This window comes from Gouania willdenowi, chromosome 16, assembly GCF_900634775.1.
Source record: "Gouania willdenowi chromosome 16, fGouWil2.1, whole genome shotgun sequence".
NCBI lineage: Eukaryota > Metazoa > Chordata > Actinopteri > Blenniiformes > Gobiesocidae > Gouania > Gouania willdenowi.
In genome coordinates, this window is record NC_041059.1 from 138,256 (window position 1) to 160,085 (window position 21,830).

Below are 21,830 nucleotides of genomic sequence, written 5' to 3' on the forward strand. Positions count from 1 at the left end.
ATTTAAATTAAAATTTTGATTTCAAAGTTTAACAGGAATAATTTCCTTGAAATTTCCAAAGATGTGCAAATGTTTTAAATGTGTGCATGAAGACAAATACACAACATATTGTAATGGACAAATATTTATTGATTGACAGTATCAGTGTGAGACTCCCTGTAGCCTTTCAACAGCTGGTTGATCAGCGTCAGTTCATTTTCCTTCTTCACAGGAAACAGAGGAGGAAACGGGTTTCCTTTGTACTCCAGGACGGCCATCTTGGCTCTGTCCAGGTTGTCTCTGTTTGGGATTCGAACCATCCGTGTGTAGCGGCTGGAATGGTGCTCAAAGCGTGGAGCGAGGACCTTAAACAGCTTTGGGACCAGATCCTTTTCCTGAGGATAAAGAGCTGAGTCAGCTGGAGCTTTTACTTTGAAAGGTGAGTCAGTGGACACGTACCGTCAGCCAGAAAGTGGCCATTTTCATCGCCTTCTCATCACGGTCGCCTTTTTTAGCGTAATCGATCAGCTGGAAAATTAAACACAACGTCATCCCAGCATCACGTTATGAACTAAAGATAAACCTGCTCCAGTTCATAACAATATCATATCATATATTATTATAAAACCATTGTGTCTAATGATTCTATTTTAGTATTAGTATTTAGACTGTGATGTCATCACTTGTAGTGATTCAGAGGAGGAAAAATGAACAAGTGCAGATGAAAATTTTTTCTTGTGTCACAGTGAAGGAGGTCATATGTTGACCAGCAGTTACTTAGTACTTACTATAAATCAATATTAATGCTTTAAATAATAAAACAATTAAAACTGTATATTTATCACTGACATTCCAACAATGTACAATATAAAATAAAAATAATAAAATGTTTAACTTGTCCCACTCATACATTAAATAATAATAATGTAGAGGTCTATAAGAGTCACATTAAACATGTTCTCATTAAAACACTTTGGACCAGATTCACTAAGATCTGAAATCAAAGGTGGTAAACCAGTCGCGTTTCTTCGTTCTTCGTTCAGTTGCTGCGAGGAATTCACTAAGATTGCAGCAATGATTAGCGTGCATGCAGAAGTGGTGCAGACCGCCTTTTTTAAATGAGCATTTTGCTCGTTAAACGTGGAGACGTCAGTGCACAGAAGCACACAATGACATTTGAGGAAGTTAAATTGGAGGCAAATGGACTTCTCTGTCTGCTGCACAAACATTTAATATTGTAGAAAACTAAGTAAACAAAACATAAAAAAAACAACTTTAAAACCTAATGATATTTTTTTTCCCCTAATCTAACTCACTCAGTGCCATTGACGAGATAACTCGTCATTTGCATTTTTTCACGGGGATTACTAGAAAACACACTAGCGGAGGTCCCTCATCAATATCTAAGCTGTGGGGGGATGTAGTGACCAACTGTGCCCTGAAGATGGCAGCAGTACACCTTTAGATGAGAGATTAGCCACTGATGCTACCATTAGCTGGGGAGGAGAAGCAGGAACAAGTGAGATTATGGCGCCACAGAGTGATATTGTGACGTATCCATCAGCTCACAGCTCCACATACTAACACAGAACATGTGGACCTGAGTGGATTATTGATAATGTTGAGATGGTGAAAACCATCAGCTAACAGGGCCAAACGGGTCATCGCTGCGTGTCGGGAGGAGGAGGAGGGGGGGGTACAAAATACCCCCAGCCTGTGAGCCAGATAGCAAAATAATAGGTGACACGTAGGAGGTAGCAGCACACCTTTGGATGAGAGATCACCAATGCTCAGCAGAGCTCAGAGGGAGAGGAGGAAAGGCGTTTATGAGACAGAAAATGGCGCTACATATGAGAGTTGACGTTCACAACAGAGCACGCTCAACCAGAATCTAGTGTCAGATTTCAGATAGTCATTAGGGATGTAACGATTAATCGTAAGGCACTTCAAAATCGATTCATAGGTATCAAGGTTCACATCGATGCTGTGAAAATTGAATCGCAGTACTTTTTTTAACCAGCAGAGTCATGGCGGCGGGCGAAATCTGCTAATACTTTCTTTCTGGCCGCCTTCTACTCTTAAACATATTCATAAATGATTCATTACCCCTTTAGCACCAAAAGAATGTCTGTAATATTACGTGAATATCTGTAAAAGTCACGTTTTTCTATTAACTCTGTCTGCTAGCGTAGCATCTCTTCTTCACTGCACTTCGCTGCATGCCAACCGACCACTGGGTTACCAGTGCCCTCTGCTGGTTCAAACAAATATCTGAAGCAAATATAGTGCAGACTGTTTTTTTTTTTTTTTTTTTAAGGTCCAATTGTTAAGTCACAAAATAAATTTTCAGTTGCACTTAAAAAAAAAAAAAAAAAACTATTATGCAGTTTTGTATTGTTTATTATGGAACCAGAATTTAAATGAATAGGCTTCTTCATTTGTATTATTCCTTTATTTATTTCATTCAAGATTTATTTTTAGTTAAATTGCATTGTTTGAATAGTTTATCAAGGGATTCTTTTGACAATGAAAAATAAAAGGAAAATAGTAGTATTTTCTAGTTTTTTTCCCCCCAAAAAATAAAGGAATATTTTTCAGTCATTTAAGTACAGTCCCATTTTGTAAAATGAATCGTGAGAGAATCGTATCGTGAACCCAGTATCGTGAATCGAATCGTATCGGGAGTTGAGTGAATCGTTACATCCCTAATAGTCATAGTAGAAAACATTCTGTGGGTCTTTATAATCAGTCAAAATGCTCAAAAATGGCTGATACTGAGGGGGTAGAAAATCTGAAAATGGCTGGGACTGAATGAGTTAATGTGGCTGCTCCGTTAGGTCCTGTAACTTTGCTCTGATCGGTCCATGAAAAACAAGAACCTATTGATCTTAATACAGCTATAAAGTCTGTCAATCAGCTGATCAGCACCATTTGATGATCTACTGACCATCATCCAACAGGTCTGAGCAGTGCTGTGTCACCACACTCTCATATGTAAACAATTCTGTTCCATCACTGCGTAAATTACACATCTGATCAGCTGATTCTGACCTGATGCTCCTCCCATCAACGCAACACCAGTTTGACAATGAAAACTATTAACTTCCATAATACACAGTTTTAAATATAGTTTAAAGTGACCTGAGCCTCATTAAAATATGTGGGAACAGTTTGTGTTCCATCCTCATCTGCATATGACAGCATGTTTCACTCTGTAGTGGATCAAACTGTGACTTTACGTTGGACATAGTATGAAAATAGTTGAATCACTGTGACCAACGTGGACAGAAGTCTGTGTCTGACACACTTTTAATTAATCACACAGCAGCACCTGAGTGATCACAGCTGCTGCTGCACGACGCACGAGTCTGTGTGGCTTCAAATGTAACTACGTCCTAAGTGCTGTGAAGCGAGGGAGTTAAACCCCAAGCTGAGGAGGCAGACCACACTGGAACTACATGAAGCCTCCATTAGCATTAGCATTAGCATTAAAGACATATTTACTGACTGTGGCGTTGCAAAACCTGCTGTTGCTTATAGTCTGTAATCACAGGTGTGCAGCGGAGGTGGCGCACACACGTACACGCAACGTCATTACAGCCGATCACATTAATTACATAAAATGTAAAATGTCGGCCAATCCTATATAGCCGATCAGATCGGTGTACAGCCTAATTTAATTATTTAAAATAATAATGATTAAATGTTATATATTAATTGGACCTGAATTACATTAAATAACTAAAAACATTTGGGTGTTCTAAAACAGTAGTGTAGATATATGACTCTCTCTTGCTGCAGATGTATGCTAGCCTATATTACAGTACGTTATGCTCTGCACTAATTATTTTAAATAATAATCATTAAATTATTTTAATTAATAAATGCTAATAATGCTCATATTAATACAATGATTCTAATAATAAATGCTAATAATGTTCTGACCTTCTCTGCGTAGAAGCGGACTTCATCGGCCCGGCCCAGGGTGGTCTGGATCCGCTCGTGTCGGACCAGCCCGGTGAGGAGGTTTCTCAACATGTGGATCCGGGACTCCGGGTTTAGACCCATCCTCCGGACCACGTGGCCGTGGGAGATGAGCGCGAGCAGCGAGAGCCTCATCCTATATAAATGTATAGTATAAATATAGTAAATATATAGTATAATACACAGAGACGGAAGAGCCGAGCTCAGGAAGATGACTTTGACGGTGCGTCGCCTAAAACCGTCCGACTGCGTCACGGAACCAGGAAGAGAGGTTCCGCTAGATATCAGGAAATTACATTTGAACTATTCCACCAATAATATATGAAACTGGCCCAAACATATGATTTCATTTTCATAAATTTTGGAATCACTTATCTCAAATAAAGTGGTTAGATTTGATTTTATTGTATTGCTTTATTTAACAGGGACATTATACATTAATATCCAGATCGAAAATGCCAGAAGGTCTGTTTGGATTGCTTGAATAATATAATATAATATTACATAACATAACATAACATAACATAACATAACATAACATAACATTATATAGGATTATATAAATATGTTATGCAGGCTATGTCTCGTAATATATCAATATTTTTAGTATCATCATTTTATTTTATAATACATTTATTTATTTACCTGTGCATTTACCTGTTAGTGTCTTTCATGACGGTTTTAGATCTAAATTTAAATGCTAAATTTGAAGTTAAAAGCTACATTTAAATTTTAAATCTAAAAGTTACATTTAAATCTAAATGCTAAGTTTAAAATGTTAATGTCAAATATAAAATTTAAATCTGAAGGCTATGTTTACATTTAAATCTAAATGATACATTTTAAGTTAAAAGTCACATTTATATTTCAAATCCAAATGTTACATTTTAATCTAAATGCTATATTCAGATTTGAAATCTAAATGCTAACAATGAATTCTAAATTTAAATGCTAAGTTTAAATTTGAAAATAAATGCTAAAGCTAAATTGTGAAACTAAAAGTAAAACAAAACATTTTGAGAATATTCAAATCACCAATGAGGCCACGCCCACTCCATAGACTTTCTCTGAAACCAACAAACTCAACTCTGTCACCACAGAGTTTGATTTAATTAGTCAGATACATGTGATTATTATTATTGTTATTATTATTATACTGGAGCTTTTTTAACCACACACAGAGCCAAACAAAGCCTCTAATAAAACCATAGTTTATTGTTTTGGCAGAAAAGTGCGTTTGTACAGCAGCTACCATCACATGTCATTAATATGTATTTAAACAGTGCTTTAGTGATGTGCTCTTTACCTTTAGCTGTGCTGTTAACAATGGACATAAACTACACATTTAAAGGGCCAGCGCTCCCTTTAATCTCATTACATTTCACCTCCAGCTCCAACAAACCACCTTTTTAAAACCCAAATTAGGCAATGAATATTCAGAATTTCTTGATGCACATTTGTCCTTTTTTAGGAAAGATTTAACTGTATTAAATAGCGCTGACTAAGCACGACAGAGTGTATTTACAGGTGTGTCACACTCAGGTTTTAAAGCAGTTCTTTAGAGGTGAACATTAAAGTGCTCCATGCAGGACAGAAACAACAGAGCAGTCACAGACCAACCATTCATTATTTAGAACGCGACAGGGGGGACGTACCAGTGGTTGTGAACCATGGATGAGTTTGTGTAGCCCCCGTCACATTCACCAACTGGAATTTTCTGTTTAACATGATTTTCATTTTTAAAAATGTCACCAGTTAAGTTTAATTTAGTCTGTGTCGTATAGATTTTGTATCAAAATAAAACAGGATTACAGTGTGATTTTCTTTTGATCAAGATTATGAATGAAGATAAAGTGTAAATGTGTGATATTGTCCTAAAACAGGCATGTGAGGTATTGTTTTTCATGTTTCCCTCCATCACAGAAAATCTGAGTCCCAATAAAAATATCATAATCCAAATTAACACTTAAGTAGCAGAAAAGAAAAGACAATTTTGTAGGTTTTTTCCTGAGAAAATTAATTTTCTTTGTTTAGAAAAACGTTCAGATTAAAAAAAACTATCTATCATTAGCAGTAATAAAATGTCTGCTATTGTTAGAAATAAAAACTGATGGCACCACAGGAATGAATGTCCTTCAAAATAAAAACACAGGATCGCTGTCATTGCAAACTCCCCACCATACACGCACACGTTTTTGGGTCCCGGCCCACAAGTTGAGAACTCCTGAATTGTCTGGGTTGTATTAGTGACTAATACTCATCAGCTCAAAGGAAACATTAACACACGTATTTACACAGTAAGATTCAATAAACACGTAAAACAAATACTGTATGTGATGTTGAACTGAGAATAACAACACAAACATGCCTAGAGGTGTTCACAATAAACACAACAGTTACACAACAGCACAACACTGCAGTATGAAATACAACTACTATTAAATATAAGGTCAGATGTAAAAGAAAGGATTAACATTCTTAAAGGATCCTCCACAGTTTTTACTAATGTGTCCTAAAATCTTGTAAATGTCCTTATTAATAGATCTATGTCTAACTAAACACATTATTATGCACCACATTCATTTAATTTCCTTTTAAAAATGGGACTACTTTACAGTTTTAGAGCCTGTGTTCCTCCATCTTAAAATCATGTGATTGATGATGTCACATGGCCCCACTGCCTGTAAACTAGGAATGCACCGAATATTCGGCCACCGAATATATTTGGCCAAATATTGCAAAAAAAGCAACATTCGGTCTTTGGTTTAGTGAGTTAAAAACAAGGCCGAATAGTAGCGTATGACGCAATCAAACAATGTGCAGTGATTTTGAGTCTGTAAAGTGTGTACTGTAGAACCAGAGCAGTAGCTCCTCCTTTCCACACACAAACACATCCAGATTCTCTCCGTCGTCCGTCACCGCGTAAAAGTTGGAAACCATCCATTTCCACAACAGAGTCCATTGTTAGCGCTGTGAGCCATGATTCTATAAACATCTCCATCGTTTCCTCCTTACACTACACCAGGTCTCACTGCATAGACTGGTGTAGCATTAGCATTAGCTAACAGCTGATGTGTGTAAACAATGGGTCCGTGGCTCCAAGCAGTGACTCCCAGTAGTGCAGTTTGTATAATATATATTCTATATTAAACAGCAGTGTTTGTTTTAGCTGTTAGATTGTTAGAGAGGGAGGAGCTAACATTCTAGGAGGCGTGTTAGGTGACGTCATCTGCCAACGTGGGTAAAATCCAACTGTCCCGTTTAAAGCTGACTTTTTATAAAATGTGTAATAACAAGAGAGGAAACATAACTTTTTACACTTTGTTCCTCTGAATGAAGCTAAAGGATGTTTATCACTGTAGGTAAACCATTAGAAAGTCATTTTTTTATCATACCTCACCTTTAATGCATTTTAGATTTTTTTTGGAATGCATGTTTTGATTTATTTGAAGGGTTAATATAAATGAAGAACTTTGTTGTGCTTTGTTTGAAAAAAAAAAAAAAAAATGTCAGAATATTCAATAAACATTTACTTTCTTTAAAAAAACATGTCTAAAAATGTATTCTATGCTATTTATGCACTATTATATGTGATTCAACTTTGGCTTCAAATTTTCATTTTGGTGCATCCCTACTGTAAACATCCCATTGTTTTCTATTTTAGATCATTTAGCAGCTTTTTACATCATTTAGTAGATTTTTTTAGTCACAATGACAACTTGTGCTGCTTTTGGTTGATCTAAAACAGGGGCGACAGTTTCCACTCTGAGGTTTGGTAGTAAACAATGAAACAGAGAAGAAGAGCTCTCTTAAGGGACCTTTACTCTCCTTTAACAGTGCGCTGACACGCTCTGGTGTCTGAAGTTAGTGAGTAAATGATGGACTGTAGAAGACACATACCCTGAGAATAGAACTCCTTTAGGGTGAAAGTCCTTCATCAGTCTGTGATTTACTCTCTAACTTCAGCCACCAGAGCGTGTCAAGGAAGTGATTTCAAGATGGAGGAACACAGGCTCTAAAAGTGTAAAGTCGTCCCATTTCTAAAAGATAATATAGTGAATATGGTTCATAATAATGTGTTTTGTTAGACATAAATCTACTAATAAGAACATTTAGAAGGTTTTAGGACACATTAGTAAAAACTAAGAAGATGACTAACATTACTGCATAAACAAAGGATTTCTTTCCGCCTCAGCACCAAATGATGTGTAATGATGTGGCAAATATTTGTTTTATTAATTTGTGTAAATAAAACTATTTATAGAAGTAACTCTTGGTATTTACAAAAACGCTCTCAGGACGACTAACGAAGCCTGATGGATTTTTGAATCAAAGTATTTCAGGAGTTTCTGTTCATTTCCAGCCTGTGAACAGCTACCATCATCATCATCATCATCATCATCATCATCATCATCATCATCATCATCACTGGGTCCTCTTCCTCATGTGTGCATCCTTCAAATATTTATTGCTTCTTTATTCCTAACCAACGTAGCAGCTCCAGCCCTTTCTTCCTCCTCCTCTTCCTCTTCCTCTTCCTCCTCCTCCTCCTCCTCTTCCTTTTCCTTTTCCTCTTCCTCCTCCTCCTCCTCTTCCTCTTCCTCTTCCTCTTCCTCCTCCTCTTCCTCCTCCTCCTCCTCCTCCTCCTCTGAGGAGTAGATTTTTGAAGTAGATTTCTTTAATTTTTTTCCACGTGTCTGCTGTAAACCGTCTCCTCCTCCCTGTCCTTCCTTGTTCTCCATCACGCTCTCACGCCTTGGATCCAAACGCTCCCCCTCCCTGCATGCTGAAGTACTCAGTGAACGAGGGCAGGCGGGTAGGTGGGGGCGGAGCCGGGGGCCGGGTTAGGATGGAGGTCAGGTCAGCAGCGGTGGTGATGATCTTATGCTCATTGTTTCGTGGAACGTCGTCTCCTTTACGAGATACTGCCTCTTCCACCGTCTTCACCGCATCCTGGAGAGACATGAGCCCACATTAGCTTGGCTTAGCTTAACAAACGTTAGCCTCCACACGTTAGCTTAGCCTAGCACACGTTAGCCTCCACATGTTAGCTGAGCACATCAAAGATTAACTTAGCTTAGCACACGTTAACCTGCACACGTTAGCCTAGTGGAGGCTAACGTGTGCAGGCTTGTACAGAAATTATTTCATTAGTCTGTTATTGATGTGTGGAATTTGAAGATACTGTAACTACAAATATACATATATATTATGTATATTACACTTACAATGATTAGACTGAATTTTAGGACCTTTGCTTTAAAATATTTTGGCTTCCTGGACATTCTTGACTTTTAGTTGAATCACAATCAGAATAGTTTTTATTTGAGAAGTATATAAACAAAACAACCCATAAACAGTATAGTAATAATAATAATAATAATAATAACCGTCTGGGATTGCGTGTGTGTCCCAATGAATCTGTTGTTGTTCGTGCTCTCAGGGTTTTGTATGTTGCTGATAGTGTTAGTAATAACCATGACTGAGCCTCTGAGAAGAGGCCTTGGTAAACGATGGTATCTGGCCTACTTAGGGCAGTCTGACCAGGAGAGATTCTGCAACCAAATATCAGATATGAACATGTATACAAGCAATAGTCCAGATCAATTCTACTTTATTCTTATTGTTCAACATATTGTGATATTTGCTTAAATGTGCTAAACTCTAAACTAGTGCTGAGCCAGTGTTTCTTTTTGTTTTTGGAAATAAATAGACTGAAAATGTTTGATCCAGTGGATTTGTTTCCAACACTTCATTAGTTTGACTGAGATAAAACGCAGTGCGTTGGCTCTGAAGATAAACCTCTGAGTTGAGAAAATGAAGTGTTTCATGGCTTTTTAACAGCAGGACTCATTCCAGGGATTTCTGGTCTTTCAATGTTTGCAGACGTGGATTTTAATCTCCCAGGATTTTAGGAGAACGCCTCTTCTCTTCACTATGGCTTTAACAACAGGTGCAGGTTCTAAACTGAAGCTAACTCAAGCTAAATTAGCTAACATGCTTGTTTAATAGAGTCTGCTCTCATTTTCACTACATATCACTATTTATCACATCTCTATTATCTGTCATGTTTATATTAGAGTTTGGACTCAATTCATTTTAAAATGAATGAATATAATTTAAATACATTTCAGACTTTGTAATTAATTAATTAATCTAAATGAATTAGCAGCGGCATTGATATTTAGTGAAGGTGAAACTCACCGATTGGATAGAGAAGAGCTCAGTAAAGTTAGGTTGAGAGTCTCCTAAGAAGGATCTGTTTCCATAGGCGTGGTGGGGGAACCCCTCACCCCCCTCTTCTCCTTTAGGACTGGACAGAAGGATCCCGATCTGAGACGTCCGCACATGATAAGGGAAGTTCTTATTGGCTGCTGAGGGTCGTGTAATAACCTGAGAGTGAATGAAAGAACAAAGAACGTCCATTAGAAACATTTATTTAATAAACAGCAATTAAGGCAAAGCAAGTGTATTTGTATAGCACATTTCATACACAAGGCAAATTAATGTTCTTTACATGATCAAAAAGTGGAAAGGAAAACATTCAATAGCTTAAAAATAATAAGAAATATTTAAATCAGCAGCAATTTTTTCAAAATCATCAGTAAAATCATTTAAAATCATCAACAAACACATGACATCATCAACATGACCATAAATCTCTATCAATCATATACAGTAGAGAAAAATAGTTCCTTTAACTTTGATTTAAAAATGTTCACGTGATGCTGACTTCAGCTCTGCTGCAGTTTGTTCTACTGTGTCCATAGATCTGAGAGATCTGCTGGGTTCATAACCAGCAGCAGAACTTTACAGTCTCCTCTGAGGCTGACTGGGAGCCAGTGTAAAGACTTTAAAACTGGACTAATGTGTTCTGACCTCTTTGTTCTGGTTCATACGGTGGCTGGGAAGTGTCAGGTGAATGCATTTACAGAAACAAAGTGTTTCTGACGGACCGGTATTACAGACGGACGGGTATTATGATATGATAGCCTGATATGAAAAATATAAGAGTATCTTAATCAACTTTCACTTACTTTCATACGCGTTTCAATGTCTTCTTCTTGTTCTTCTCTGTTCTGGTGGGTTAAAAACATCCACCAGAAACGTGTCCGTCTGTAATACCGGTCCGTAGGAAACATTTCAATCAATCAATCAATCAATCAATCAATCAATCTTTATTTGTATAGCGCCAAATCATAACCAATGGTATCTCAAGGCACTTTACAGTAGAGCAGTCTTAGGTACGGACTCTTCATTTTATGGATACACACATATGCATATATACGTATATACACATACATATGTATCCCACACCCAACATGAATTCATCATTTCCGTTGTGACCTTTTTGCATTTGTGTTCATTTCTTTAAATACATTCACCTGACACTTCCCGGCCACCGGGTTTCCGCAACGGAAATGTTTCCGACGGACCGGTATTACAGACGGACACGTTTCTGGTGGATGTTTTTAACCCACCAGAACAGTTCAGAACAAGAAGAAGACATTGAAACGCGTATGAAAGTAAGTGAAAGTTGATTAGGATAATCTTATATTTTTCATATCAGGCTATCATATCATAATACCCGTCCGTCTGTAATACCGGTCCGTCAGAAACACTTCCGTTGTGGCCGGTTTGCATTCGTGTTCGTTTCTGTAAATGCATTCACCTGACACTTCCCAGCCACCGTAGTTTCAGACCTGAGCTGCAGCGTTCTGAACCAGCTGTAGATGTTTGATGAAGACCATTACAATAGTCCAGTCTGCTGGAGATAAAAGCATGGACCAGTTTCTCCTGATCTTTCTGAGTCATTAAACCTTTCACTCTGGAGATGTTCTTTAGGTGGTAGAAGATGTTTTTGTGATAGATTTGATCTGATGCTGAATGTCAGATCTGAGTCAATCAGAACACCAAGGTTTTTGACTTGGTCTTTATCTTCTAAAGATCCAGACTCAGATACTTGCTGACAGCAGTCCTCTTTTCATTGTTACCAAAGACAATCACCTCCATCTTGTCATGGTTTAGTTGAAGGAAGTTTTCACTCATCCATCAGTTTACTTTTTCTAAGCAGTCACACAACACCTCAATGGGACCATAGTCATCTGGGTTCAGTGATAGATATAGTTGTGTGTCATCTGCATAGCTCTGATAATCAACCTTACAGTTGTGTAAAATGTGTCCTAAAGGAAGCATATAAAGGCTAAACAGAAGAGGTCTAAGAACAGATCCCTGAGGAACCCCACAGGACATTGGTAATCTGTCAGATTCAAAGTTTACAATGTTTACAAAATAACTTTGATCCTCCAAGTAGAACTTAAACCATTACTTTAACATTTAGTCCAACCCATGTTTACAATCTGTGCAACAAAATTGTATGATCTACAGTGTCAAATGTAGACTTAGATCCAATAGAATGAGAACAGATACTTTTCCTGAATCAGTGTTCAACCTTATGTCATTGATCACTTTGATCAGATCAGTTTCTGTGCTGTGATGAGAACCAAAACCTGACTGAAATTTATCAAATATTTTGTTGAATGTTAAGAATTGACTCAGTTGGTTGAAGACCACCTTCTCAATGATCTTGGCCATGAATGGAAGGTTCTGATTGGTCTATAGTTAGCCAGTATAGAGGCATCCAGTGTTCTCTTTTTAACAGAGGTTTAACAGCAGCTACTTTCAGGGATTTTGGTACGGTGCCTGATTGGAATGATCAGTTAATTATCTGATACTAATCAGTGATAAATGACTTTACAACAGTTTTAAAGAAGTTTGAGGGTTTTGTGTCAAGGCAACACGTTGATGGTTTCAGCTGCTGAACAGTCTCCTCTATTGTTTTTGGGTTCACTGTAATAAACTCTAACATTGTAGTTGACTCCTCCCTCAGTGGTTGAAGCTGTTCAAGCTTTTTGTTATTTTGCTGGTTTGTTCTGATGTTTGACCTTATTGATTGTATTTTTTTATTGAAATTTACAGCAAATTCATTGTATTTTCCAGCTGACAGTAATTCAGGGGCTATCTGATCTGGGGGGGTTGTGAGCTTTTCAATTACAGAAAACAACGTGCGAGAGTTGTTGACATTTTTGGCAATAATTTCAGAAAAGTTTTGCTGCCTTGCTTTGAACAAGCCATCATTGAATTTACACAGACTTATTTTGTACAGTTCTAGATGAATTTGGAGTTTTGTTGATCTCCATTTACGCTCAGCTCTTCTACAGTCAGATTTAAATTCTGCATTATCTCAGTCCTCCTCCAAGGTGTTTTCTGTGTGTTTGGTTTTCAGTGTCTAGGTCAAAAAAGACACAGAAATGATCAGATAGAGCTAAGTCTCTTACATCAACAGCAGAGATATCAACACCTTTAGAGATAACCAGATCCAAAGTGTGACCTTGAGTGTGTGTCGGACCAGTCACATGTTGTGTAAGACCAAAAGTATCCATTAAAGCATACAGTTCTTTGGCAGTGTTGTCCATGTTATTGTCTACATGAATATTTAAGTCACCTGTTATTATTAAAAAGTTGTATTCAGTGCATACAACTGACAGCAGTTCAGCAAACTCATCCATGAATTCTCCAGAATATTTTGGGGGTCTATAAACGACTAAAAACAGAACTCTTGAATCACCCTTCAGTAAGAATGACATATATTCAAAGGAGATAAAATCACCAAATATTATTTCTTTGCACTGAAATATTGATTTAAAAATGGCAGCAACTCCACCACCTTTCCTGTAAGTATGACACTTATTTAAATAAATAAAGTCTTGTGGTGAACTTTCATTGAGAATAGTATTACTGATACCATCATTCAACCATGTTTCATTAAGAAATAAAAAGTCCAAGTGATGTGTTAAAATAATATCATTAATTATTAGTGACTTGTTAACAAGAGATCTAACATTAAGAAGAGCTAATTTTAAAGACTTTACTGGAGACACTGGTGGACTTTTTGGATGACATGTTATAGGAGTCACATTTTTATCTCTATAAAGCTTTTTGCTTTTCTTTAATTTAACAATTTTACCTGTGTTACCTGTCACCACAGGAATTAAAGAAGCTGCATTAACTCCATAAGGCCCTGACTTTTTCTGGTTGTTCCTAAACATATTGATCTCTTACGCTGTGATATTGATCTTGGTAATAATTGTTGCTCACTTTGACACAAAATGACTTCCAGGCGTGTTTTAACTCTTTTTAATCTGAATAACCCAGAAGCACATACATCAGCCGCACTGTTTATTTCATTTAGGCGATTTGCTTGGATGCTCTGGTCTTTACCTGAGGACCCCTGCAGGCACTTCGCTGCCCCCGATGTTGCCTGTGTTCATCATCCACTTTGTAACTATGGTTATCATCCAATATAAACAGTGTGCTTCATAATCTAAACAAAAACAATCAACTAAATAAAACAAAAGGAAAATATAAAATGAATGACTGTCCTTAACAATTCCAATATTACCGCAGGTCCCACATAAAATCTCATTTATATTAGAAAAGCGCATCTTTGAATCAAATGTAATGTGTTCTCCCTACAGTGTGTGAGCATTTGTTAGTGGAGGGCCTATATATCTATCTATATCTATAAATATCTATATATATATAGCTATATTACTAAGATTAAAAAGAAAAACAACTTTAGCTTTACTTCACAAAATTTGGCCCCAAAATGCAGGAAATAGTGTTTCAGAGGGTTAGAAACTTTAGGAAAGGTTATTAACAAAATAAATAATATTTTTTTTTAAATTTCAATAAGAAACAAATGTGATTATAAAATAAAAACCCTTAACTGAATGAGGCAGAGATAACTGATTGATCATTGTTTTTGTAATTAATAACCAGCATTGATACGTACGAGGAAGACGATGTGGGCGTACAGGTGGATGCCCAGCTGGATGCCGTTGACGATCTTCTCTCGAGCCCAACGAGGAATCCCAAAGTTAGCGATCAGCGCCATGACGGGAACGGCAAAAAACCTGAAACAGATCCACAGCAACGTGAAATGGGTTTTTAATCCATCAAACTTTTTCTATTTCACAGAAAGGGTCAAAGGGTTTTTAACAGAGCTGAGAAACACTGACTTATAAATGATTATTTTCACACACACACACACACACACACACACACACACACACACACACACACACACACACACACACACACACACACACACACACACACACACACACACACACACACACACACACACACGCTGAATAAATATCTTTATCTGCAGCTACAGTATCTCAAGCATATTTCTCACTAAAATGTGTAAATTATTCAAATCGATGATTGTGTAAAAATATCTGTGTGTGATCGTGTTGTTCAAGATGGGGGGGTTAGCTCAGGGTAGGTGAAACAGGGTGGGGCGGGGCTCACCACAGAGTGTAGGTGGTGAAGAAGGGGACGTAGAAAGGCTGTTTCTCAGGGTAGTGTTTGAGAGAGACCAGCACAGCGTAGCAGAACCACACGTAGGCCACCAGCTGTAGACCCATCAGACCGTAGCCAGCAGGACTGTCGTAGGCGTACAGAACCTCCCCAGGATCAAAGAACTGCCCCAGCACCATGACACACACACACAGAGGACAATCATGGTTAGGGACACAGATAAAGGCCCAGGACTCAGCTTTAGGGGCCCTTAGTGCACTGTTTTTGTTTTTTAAACCCATTAAGCCTGGGCAATATATCACATTTACAGATTTACACAATATCGCCTATAACTAAATATTTTTATTAAAATAGTTGAGTCGCTGCTTTTGCTACTTATGTGATTAATAAATTGTAATTAACGCATTAAAGTCCCAGCCCTAATTAAAACCAAATCCAGCGCCCTGATTGGTTGTAATATTTTGGAAAGCCAATGGCAACCACGGATGAGCTTTTATACGCACCGTTACTTGCATATAAGGCTAACTAGTAGAGCTATGCTAACATTGATAGCACTGATATGAAATTTATGCTCAAACAGCTTTCCACACTGTTAGCATCAGTGCTAAATAAACACCAGTGCTGTTCCACTGAGTTAATCTTACTGTACTCAGTGTGTAACTGTAACTATCCTGAGTCTTAATAACTCATCGGCCGACGTGTATAACTTCACCATCATCGCTGATAAAACGTGTTTTTATCTCTGTATGTGGAGGAAATATGACATGATATAATATGATTAATCTATCTATAATGCAAGAAAGGTCTGCGTGTGAGTGTGTGTTTGTGAAGCAATCATCTCCCCAATGCGGTATAAGTTTGACCTGAAACTTAGTCAATGGCTTCCAAACACCCCGAGTGTGTGCGCCCGTTATTTTTGGAGTAATTTCATGTTGCATAACGTTCAAAATGCTAATTGTAATTTTAAGATTACGGCTCCCTCTCGGTTTTGAGCGCAGTATTGAGCACGTTACTTCTGGTTGCAGGTCAGGTCACCGATTCATGACGTCACAATACACAAAATGATTCCAGAATCACTACAATGGCAACAAAAAACAATAATTATACAAAAAATGCATAAAAACACAACAGAAAGATACAAAAATACACGACTCCAAAAAACATACATTACAGAAAAATACATCAAACGAAAAAAATATATTTCCTCCAAACACAGGAAAGTTGATGCATTTTTATAATGAGCTTTGTATCACAGTAATGAGTGAGTTGACAGGGAAACGCTCACATAAATATTTATCAAACTATTCAAAAAGGCAGCGAGAGAAAACGCTGTGTGTGTGTGTGTGTGTGTGTGTGTGTGTGTGTGTGTGTGTGTGTGTGTGTGTGTGTGTGTGTGTGTGTGTGTGTTGACTTGTGTCAACGTTTAAACCCTGGAGATATTTCCACTCACAGCTTTTTAAATCACAGCATGAAACTCTCAAATAAATCTCAAAATGACAGAAATATATGATGGAAATTACACAAACTAATGCAAACATTCACTGTTCTATTTCATAGTATTTGGTGAGATGTCTCACTGTGGGATGCAACCTCTGTCTACACACAGGAGGACGTGGACAGACGTGCACCATTCAAACACCTCTGTGTCAGGTGCCTCATCCCTTGACTGTGAGGCCATGGAGAGTCTCGACCTTCTTCACATGTTGCCGGTGGAGCCCCTCGTTGCGCCTGACCTGCTCCCTCGGCAGCCACCTGTGTCCCCTCGGAGGCCCGTGTTATCGTCCCGAGCAGACCGTCTCCAGTCGTACCTGTCCAATAGGATATACGCTGCCACTGCTCTCAGTCAGGACGCTAAATGTCCTCTCTCTCCTCACTGCCTGTCAGCCCAGACTCTGTGAGGATTTTTCCCTGTCTCAGGACCCGGCGACAATGGAGGAGATATCCACGGTTGCCGATGTGTGCCTACGCAGGTGATGGGTAACATGGTTATCCAGGAGCGGGCCCGCAGGCTTGACCTAGCCAAACTGTTTGACGGGATGCAGCAGCGCTGCAAGGAGAAAAAGAGAGACAATGAGGCTCTCTGCCTCCCCAGGAAACCCCTGCTCACGTCTCCACCGGTGCAACGAAGAGCTTTCCCTCAGGCTGCTCCCCAGGGTCTGTTGTTTAAAGCAGCGAGACCTTCCGTTCCCCGGCTGGCTCCGCCACAGCCTCATTGAGGCCCGCCCACCTGGCCCGGGAACCCTGCAGCTCCGACGGCTGCTGCTGTGCAGGGCACAACCACTCAGCGCACGCAGTCGAGGAGGAAGAAAAAGACTGTTTGACACCCTCGTTTTCTAGCTTCATCTCTTTTGCTTTCTCCGGTGCGTTTTCAGGCTGTTCTCGCCCCGTCCTCCTCCCTGCCAAGGCTCGGCCCTCTGCTGTTCGGGAGAGACAGACTGGTTCCGCAGGACGTTCGGCTGTTGCCCCCTGCATGTCCACAAGCACGCATCCACACTCATGTTCAAGACAGAGTGACACTTTTGGGCTGTCCGAGTGATCGACCCTCCCGCTTGGTCTCGGGAGGGGTTCTACTCCAGGTACTTTCTGGTTCCCAAACGAGGGGGGTCCGGGATCCGTCCCATCCTGGCCCTTCAGGAAACACACCTTCAGGATGCTCACGGATTCCTCCCTACTGCGTCTGGTGTAACAGGGTGATTGGTTCACGTCTGTCGACCTCAAAAACGCGTATTTCCACGTTCCAATATATTCCCCTCACAGATAGTACCTACGGTTTGCTTTCTGGGGAGTGTGTTACAAGTACCGCGTTCTCTCATTCGGCCTCTCTTTGAGCTTGAGGGTGTTTGTGCGCAGCACGGATGCTGCGATCGCTTCGCTGAGGAGGCAGGGCATTCGCCTGGCTACGTACCTGGACGAGTGGCTGCTTTTGGCACAATCAGAGGTGGAGGCAAGGGCGCAGACGCATTCTGATGGATCACCTGTCATATCTGGGATTTGGGGTGAATTCAGAAAAGAGCGTGTTGTCCCACAAAGGAAAAAAATTCTGGGTATTTTCTGGGTCTGTTTCTGGGTTTGGTGCCATTCACTGCGCGTCTTTCACCTGAGCGTGTGAAGACGTTCGGAGAGTGTCTCGGGTTGTTTTGGGCGGGCACGTCTGTTCAGATTGTGTCTTTGTTTACTCGGGTTGATGACTTCGGCCATCCTCGAATTCACCTCGGTCGCCTTCACATGAGGAATTTCCAACTGTGGGTGGCCTCACATGGGTTCGATCCTGTGCGTCAAGGCACATGGATGGTCTTGGTTACACCGGAGTGCGGCACGGCTCTGCGCCACTGGTGTGCTCTGGGCTTCCTGACAGACGGGGTGCCTATGGGCATCGTTACGTCCAGGAAGGTGGTCTCCACAGATGCCAGCCTAACAGGTGGGGCTGTGAAGGGTCGCTGGGGTGCGTTCCTCCAGTGCGCTGACATAAATTACTTGGAGCTGTCAACGGTGTTCCTCTCGCTGATCCACTTTCTTTCATCATGTCCTGGTGAGGACAGACAATACCACGGCGGTGGCATACATCAACCGTCAGGACTGATCCTGTGGAGTGTTGGGCATCTCTTCTCGTTGAGAGCGACGCACGTCCCGGTGATCATGAACATGGGCGCCAACCTGTTATCCAGGGGCGCGCCGCTTCACGGGGAATGGGTGCTGCACCCAGAGGTGGTGCAGCAGTTGTGGCCCACGCAGGGTTAGGGTAGGGCTGGGCGATATGGCCTTTTATAAATACCGCGATATTTTTAGGCCATGTCACGATACACGATATATATCTCGATATTTTGCATTACCCTTGAATTAACACTTTGATGCACAAAATCACACCAGTATGATGATTCTATATGTCTACATTAAAACATTCTTGATCATACTGCATTAATATATGCCAATTTTAAACTTTCATGCAAAAAAGGGGATATCACAACTAAGTCAAAGTTGACATAACTGTATTTATTAAACAGTGAGTGGCTCAAACATAAAATTGTCAACAGAAAGTGCACGTTCTGTGCAAATGTGTCACAGAGACATTTCAAAACAAGACATTAGTGCAGGATGCAACTCACATGGCATTTCAAAACACAAAATTAAAGTGCACTTTTTGTACATAATGCCACTACAATATTTTAAAACAAATAGTGCCCTTTTGTGCATGTTGTCATTAAGATGACATTTCAAAAAAAAAAAAAAAAAAAAAGTCCGCGAGTTTAACGGTATGGTCATTTTCAACACCGCACAGACTACAAGCTGCGATATATCGAGTATATTCGATATATCGCCCAGCCCTAGGTTAGGGTTAGGGTTTGGGTTAACCCTAACCCTAACCCTTTTACATGCTGGACGTTTCCGCCCCGTGCGTGGGGCGGTTTTACTGTCCTGATGTGATCAGACTTCTGTCCTGGAGGCTGGTACTGCTTGATGAGCATGTCTGCACTACTGGAGTTTCCATATCCCATAGTGAGACATCTCACTAAATATTATGAAATAGAACTTTAGGTTATGTACATAACCCTGGTTCTATGAGTAATATGAGTGAGATGTCTCACCAGACTACCCTTCTTGCTTGAACGAGGAGAAGAGGTGTTTATTTTGAATTGTGCGCATCTGTCCATGTCCTCCTTTTATAGGAGGTGGGTCTCCCCCTAGTGGACAGACGAGCTTCACCGGCCAATCAGGATTGACAGATTGAAATAAATGCTTCTGAGGAATGTGGACAGAGGTTGTATCCCATAGTGAGACATCTCACTCATATTACTGATAGAACCAGGGTTATGTACATAACCTAAAGTTTAGAAGTGCTACTTCTAACCAGATTTGGTTCATGGCTATCAAAATGTGGGGCTTCTAAATGTAAATAACATCAAAAATACACAAAATGAGTCCAAAAAGATACAAAATTACAGAGAAATACAGAAAAGCACAACAAAAAGACACAGAATTAAATAATTAAATTTTTAATTACAAAATATTACACAAATTGCTTCAAAAACGACTACAAAAACAACAGAAAATTAAATAATATATATTAATAATCCATGTTTTTCAGGGTCGCGGAGTATAATAATAATAATTTTTGTATATTCTATTTTCCGGAGTTATTTTGTGTTTTTTTCGTTATTGTTGTTGACATTTTAGAGTCATTTTGAGCATTTGTGTTGTCATCTTGTATGTTTTTGGAGAAATTTGGATTATTATAGTTGTTTTTTGTGTGTTTGTGTGTGTTTTGTATTTTATTGAAGTCATATTGTGTGTTTCAGCCAACAGTGTTAAAGGGGACATATCATGGTTTTAAATCCTTCCTTTTTACATATAAATCAAACAGTTGTGGTCTATATAAAGCTGAACTGCAATGCTTGGGTCTGAATTCCTCATTATTATAGCTCCACCCCTTTTCTACCTCTTTTCTGATGTGTTTCTGAGAGCAACTCGTTTTGGTGCTGTCTCTTTAAATGCAAATGAGACACTCCATACCCCGCCCCCTCTTCAGGTGACACTCGGTTCAACTCCACCCTGTTCGGCCATTTTTGTAGTTTGATAGAAGAGATACGGCTATGTAGCGGAGCATAAACTTTTTATTCAGAGGTTATTTACAAAATGTCAACAACGTTAGACTTGTCCATCCAGCCTTACATGTTCCAGCCAGAGTCTGACCCAGTGGAGCGACATGAAAATGAAGATGATGAACCTGCAGAACCCTAACAAGTGAGCTAACACAAGCACCGAGCTAACGCTAGCGCCAAGCTAACGTCACGAAATGCATTTTAATACAGTCTTTTCAGAGACAAAAATGTCAAAATGAAATGACTAATGAAAACTTTAGACTTAAATTAAATCACGTAGGCCATATCATCAAGGATCTAAAACGAGCACACAGCGCTAACATATGAAGACGGTGCTAATGCTAATGCTAACAAAACAATGACAGGGACGTCTTATCATCACACTTTTTAGCGTTATTTACAGCTTACCGAAGTGCTCTGTTCATCGTCTCCAAAGATAGAAGGAATTGAACCCTCAATCAGACAAAGTCTTTCTGTAAATCCTTCTTTATACTGGTGGAGGTTGATGAAGCAGTCATCATTGAAGTGCTTCACACACACAAAAATGACCTTATCCACAGATGTGGTACATTTCTATAAAAAATAAAACTCAACCAGACACTTTGAAAAGGTTCTGATGCTGGGAGACGGTGTAATGAAGTGTGTGGGTTACTACATCCAACAACCCAACATTTAGACTTATCCTCTCGTAACTTCTGCATCCTGGAGCTTGGACTACAAAATAAAAGCCAGAAATAAAAATGGCGGATTGCTCGAAGTGTTGGGCCTGGAGTTGATGAACTAATTTGGCAGTTCAGCTGCAAATACTGTGATGTAATAGTTCAAAAAACATAATAGAGAATAGAAAAATGGAAACAGATTGAAAAATATGAGCAAAAGAGA

At 39.3% G+C, this 21,830-nt stretch overlaps 2 protein-coding genes across 2 annotated transcripts in view; both read right to left on the bottom strand.

Moving 5' to 3' along the window:
• Positions 1 to 106: 106 nt before the first annotated feature.
• mrpl17 (mitochondrial ribosomal protein L17) lies at positions 107 to 4,212 on the bottom strand. The gene is made up of 3 exons (XM_028469676.1): positions 3,925 to 4,212; positions 439 to 507; positions 107 to 374 (listed from the first exon to the last, which is right to left on the bottom strand). The coding sequence occupies exons 1-3, from the start codon at positions 4,096 to 4,098 to the stop codon at positions 126 to 128; spliced, it is 492 nt and encodes a 163-aa protein (XP_028325477.1). The 5' UTR covers positions 4,099 to 4,212; the 3' UTR covers positions 107 to 125.
• Positions 4,213 to 7,459: 3,247 nt separating this feature from the next.
• tmem145 (transmembrane protein 145) overlaps positions 7,460 to 21,830 on the bottom strand; it is a 52,781-nt gene continuing 38,410 nt past the window's right edge. The window contains exons 12-15 of the mRNA XM_028469673.1: positions 15,343 to 15,515; positions 14,819 to 14,939; positions 10,168 to 10,356; positions 7,460 to 8,916 (exon numbers count right to left, since the gene is read on the bottom strand). Of these exons, the coding sequence (XP_028325474.1) occupies positions 8,713 to 8,916; positions 10,168 to 10,356; positions 14,819 to 14,939; positions 15,343 to 15,515 (687 nt within the window). The 3' untranslated portion in view covers positions 7,460 to 8,712. The remainder of the gene's footprint in view (positions 8,917 to 10,167; positions 10,357 to 14,818; positions 14,940 to 15,342; positions 15,516 to 21,830) is intronic.

Bases quoted from the DNA above. Each gene is read 5' to 3' on its own strand.
- mrpl17 (XM_028469676.1), bottom strand. From the start codon at position 4,098: ATGAGGCTCTCGCTGCTCGCGCTCATCTCCCACGGCCACGTGGTCCGG. The intron at 508-3,924 runs GTCAGAACATTA...TTAATTTTCCAG, and splicing joins TCCGCTTCTACGCAGAGAAG to CTGATCGATTACGCTAAAAA. The intron at 375-438 runs GTACGTGTCCAC...CTTTATCCTCAG, and splicing joins TGGCCACTTTCTGGCTGACG to GAAAAGGATCTGGTCCCAAA.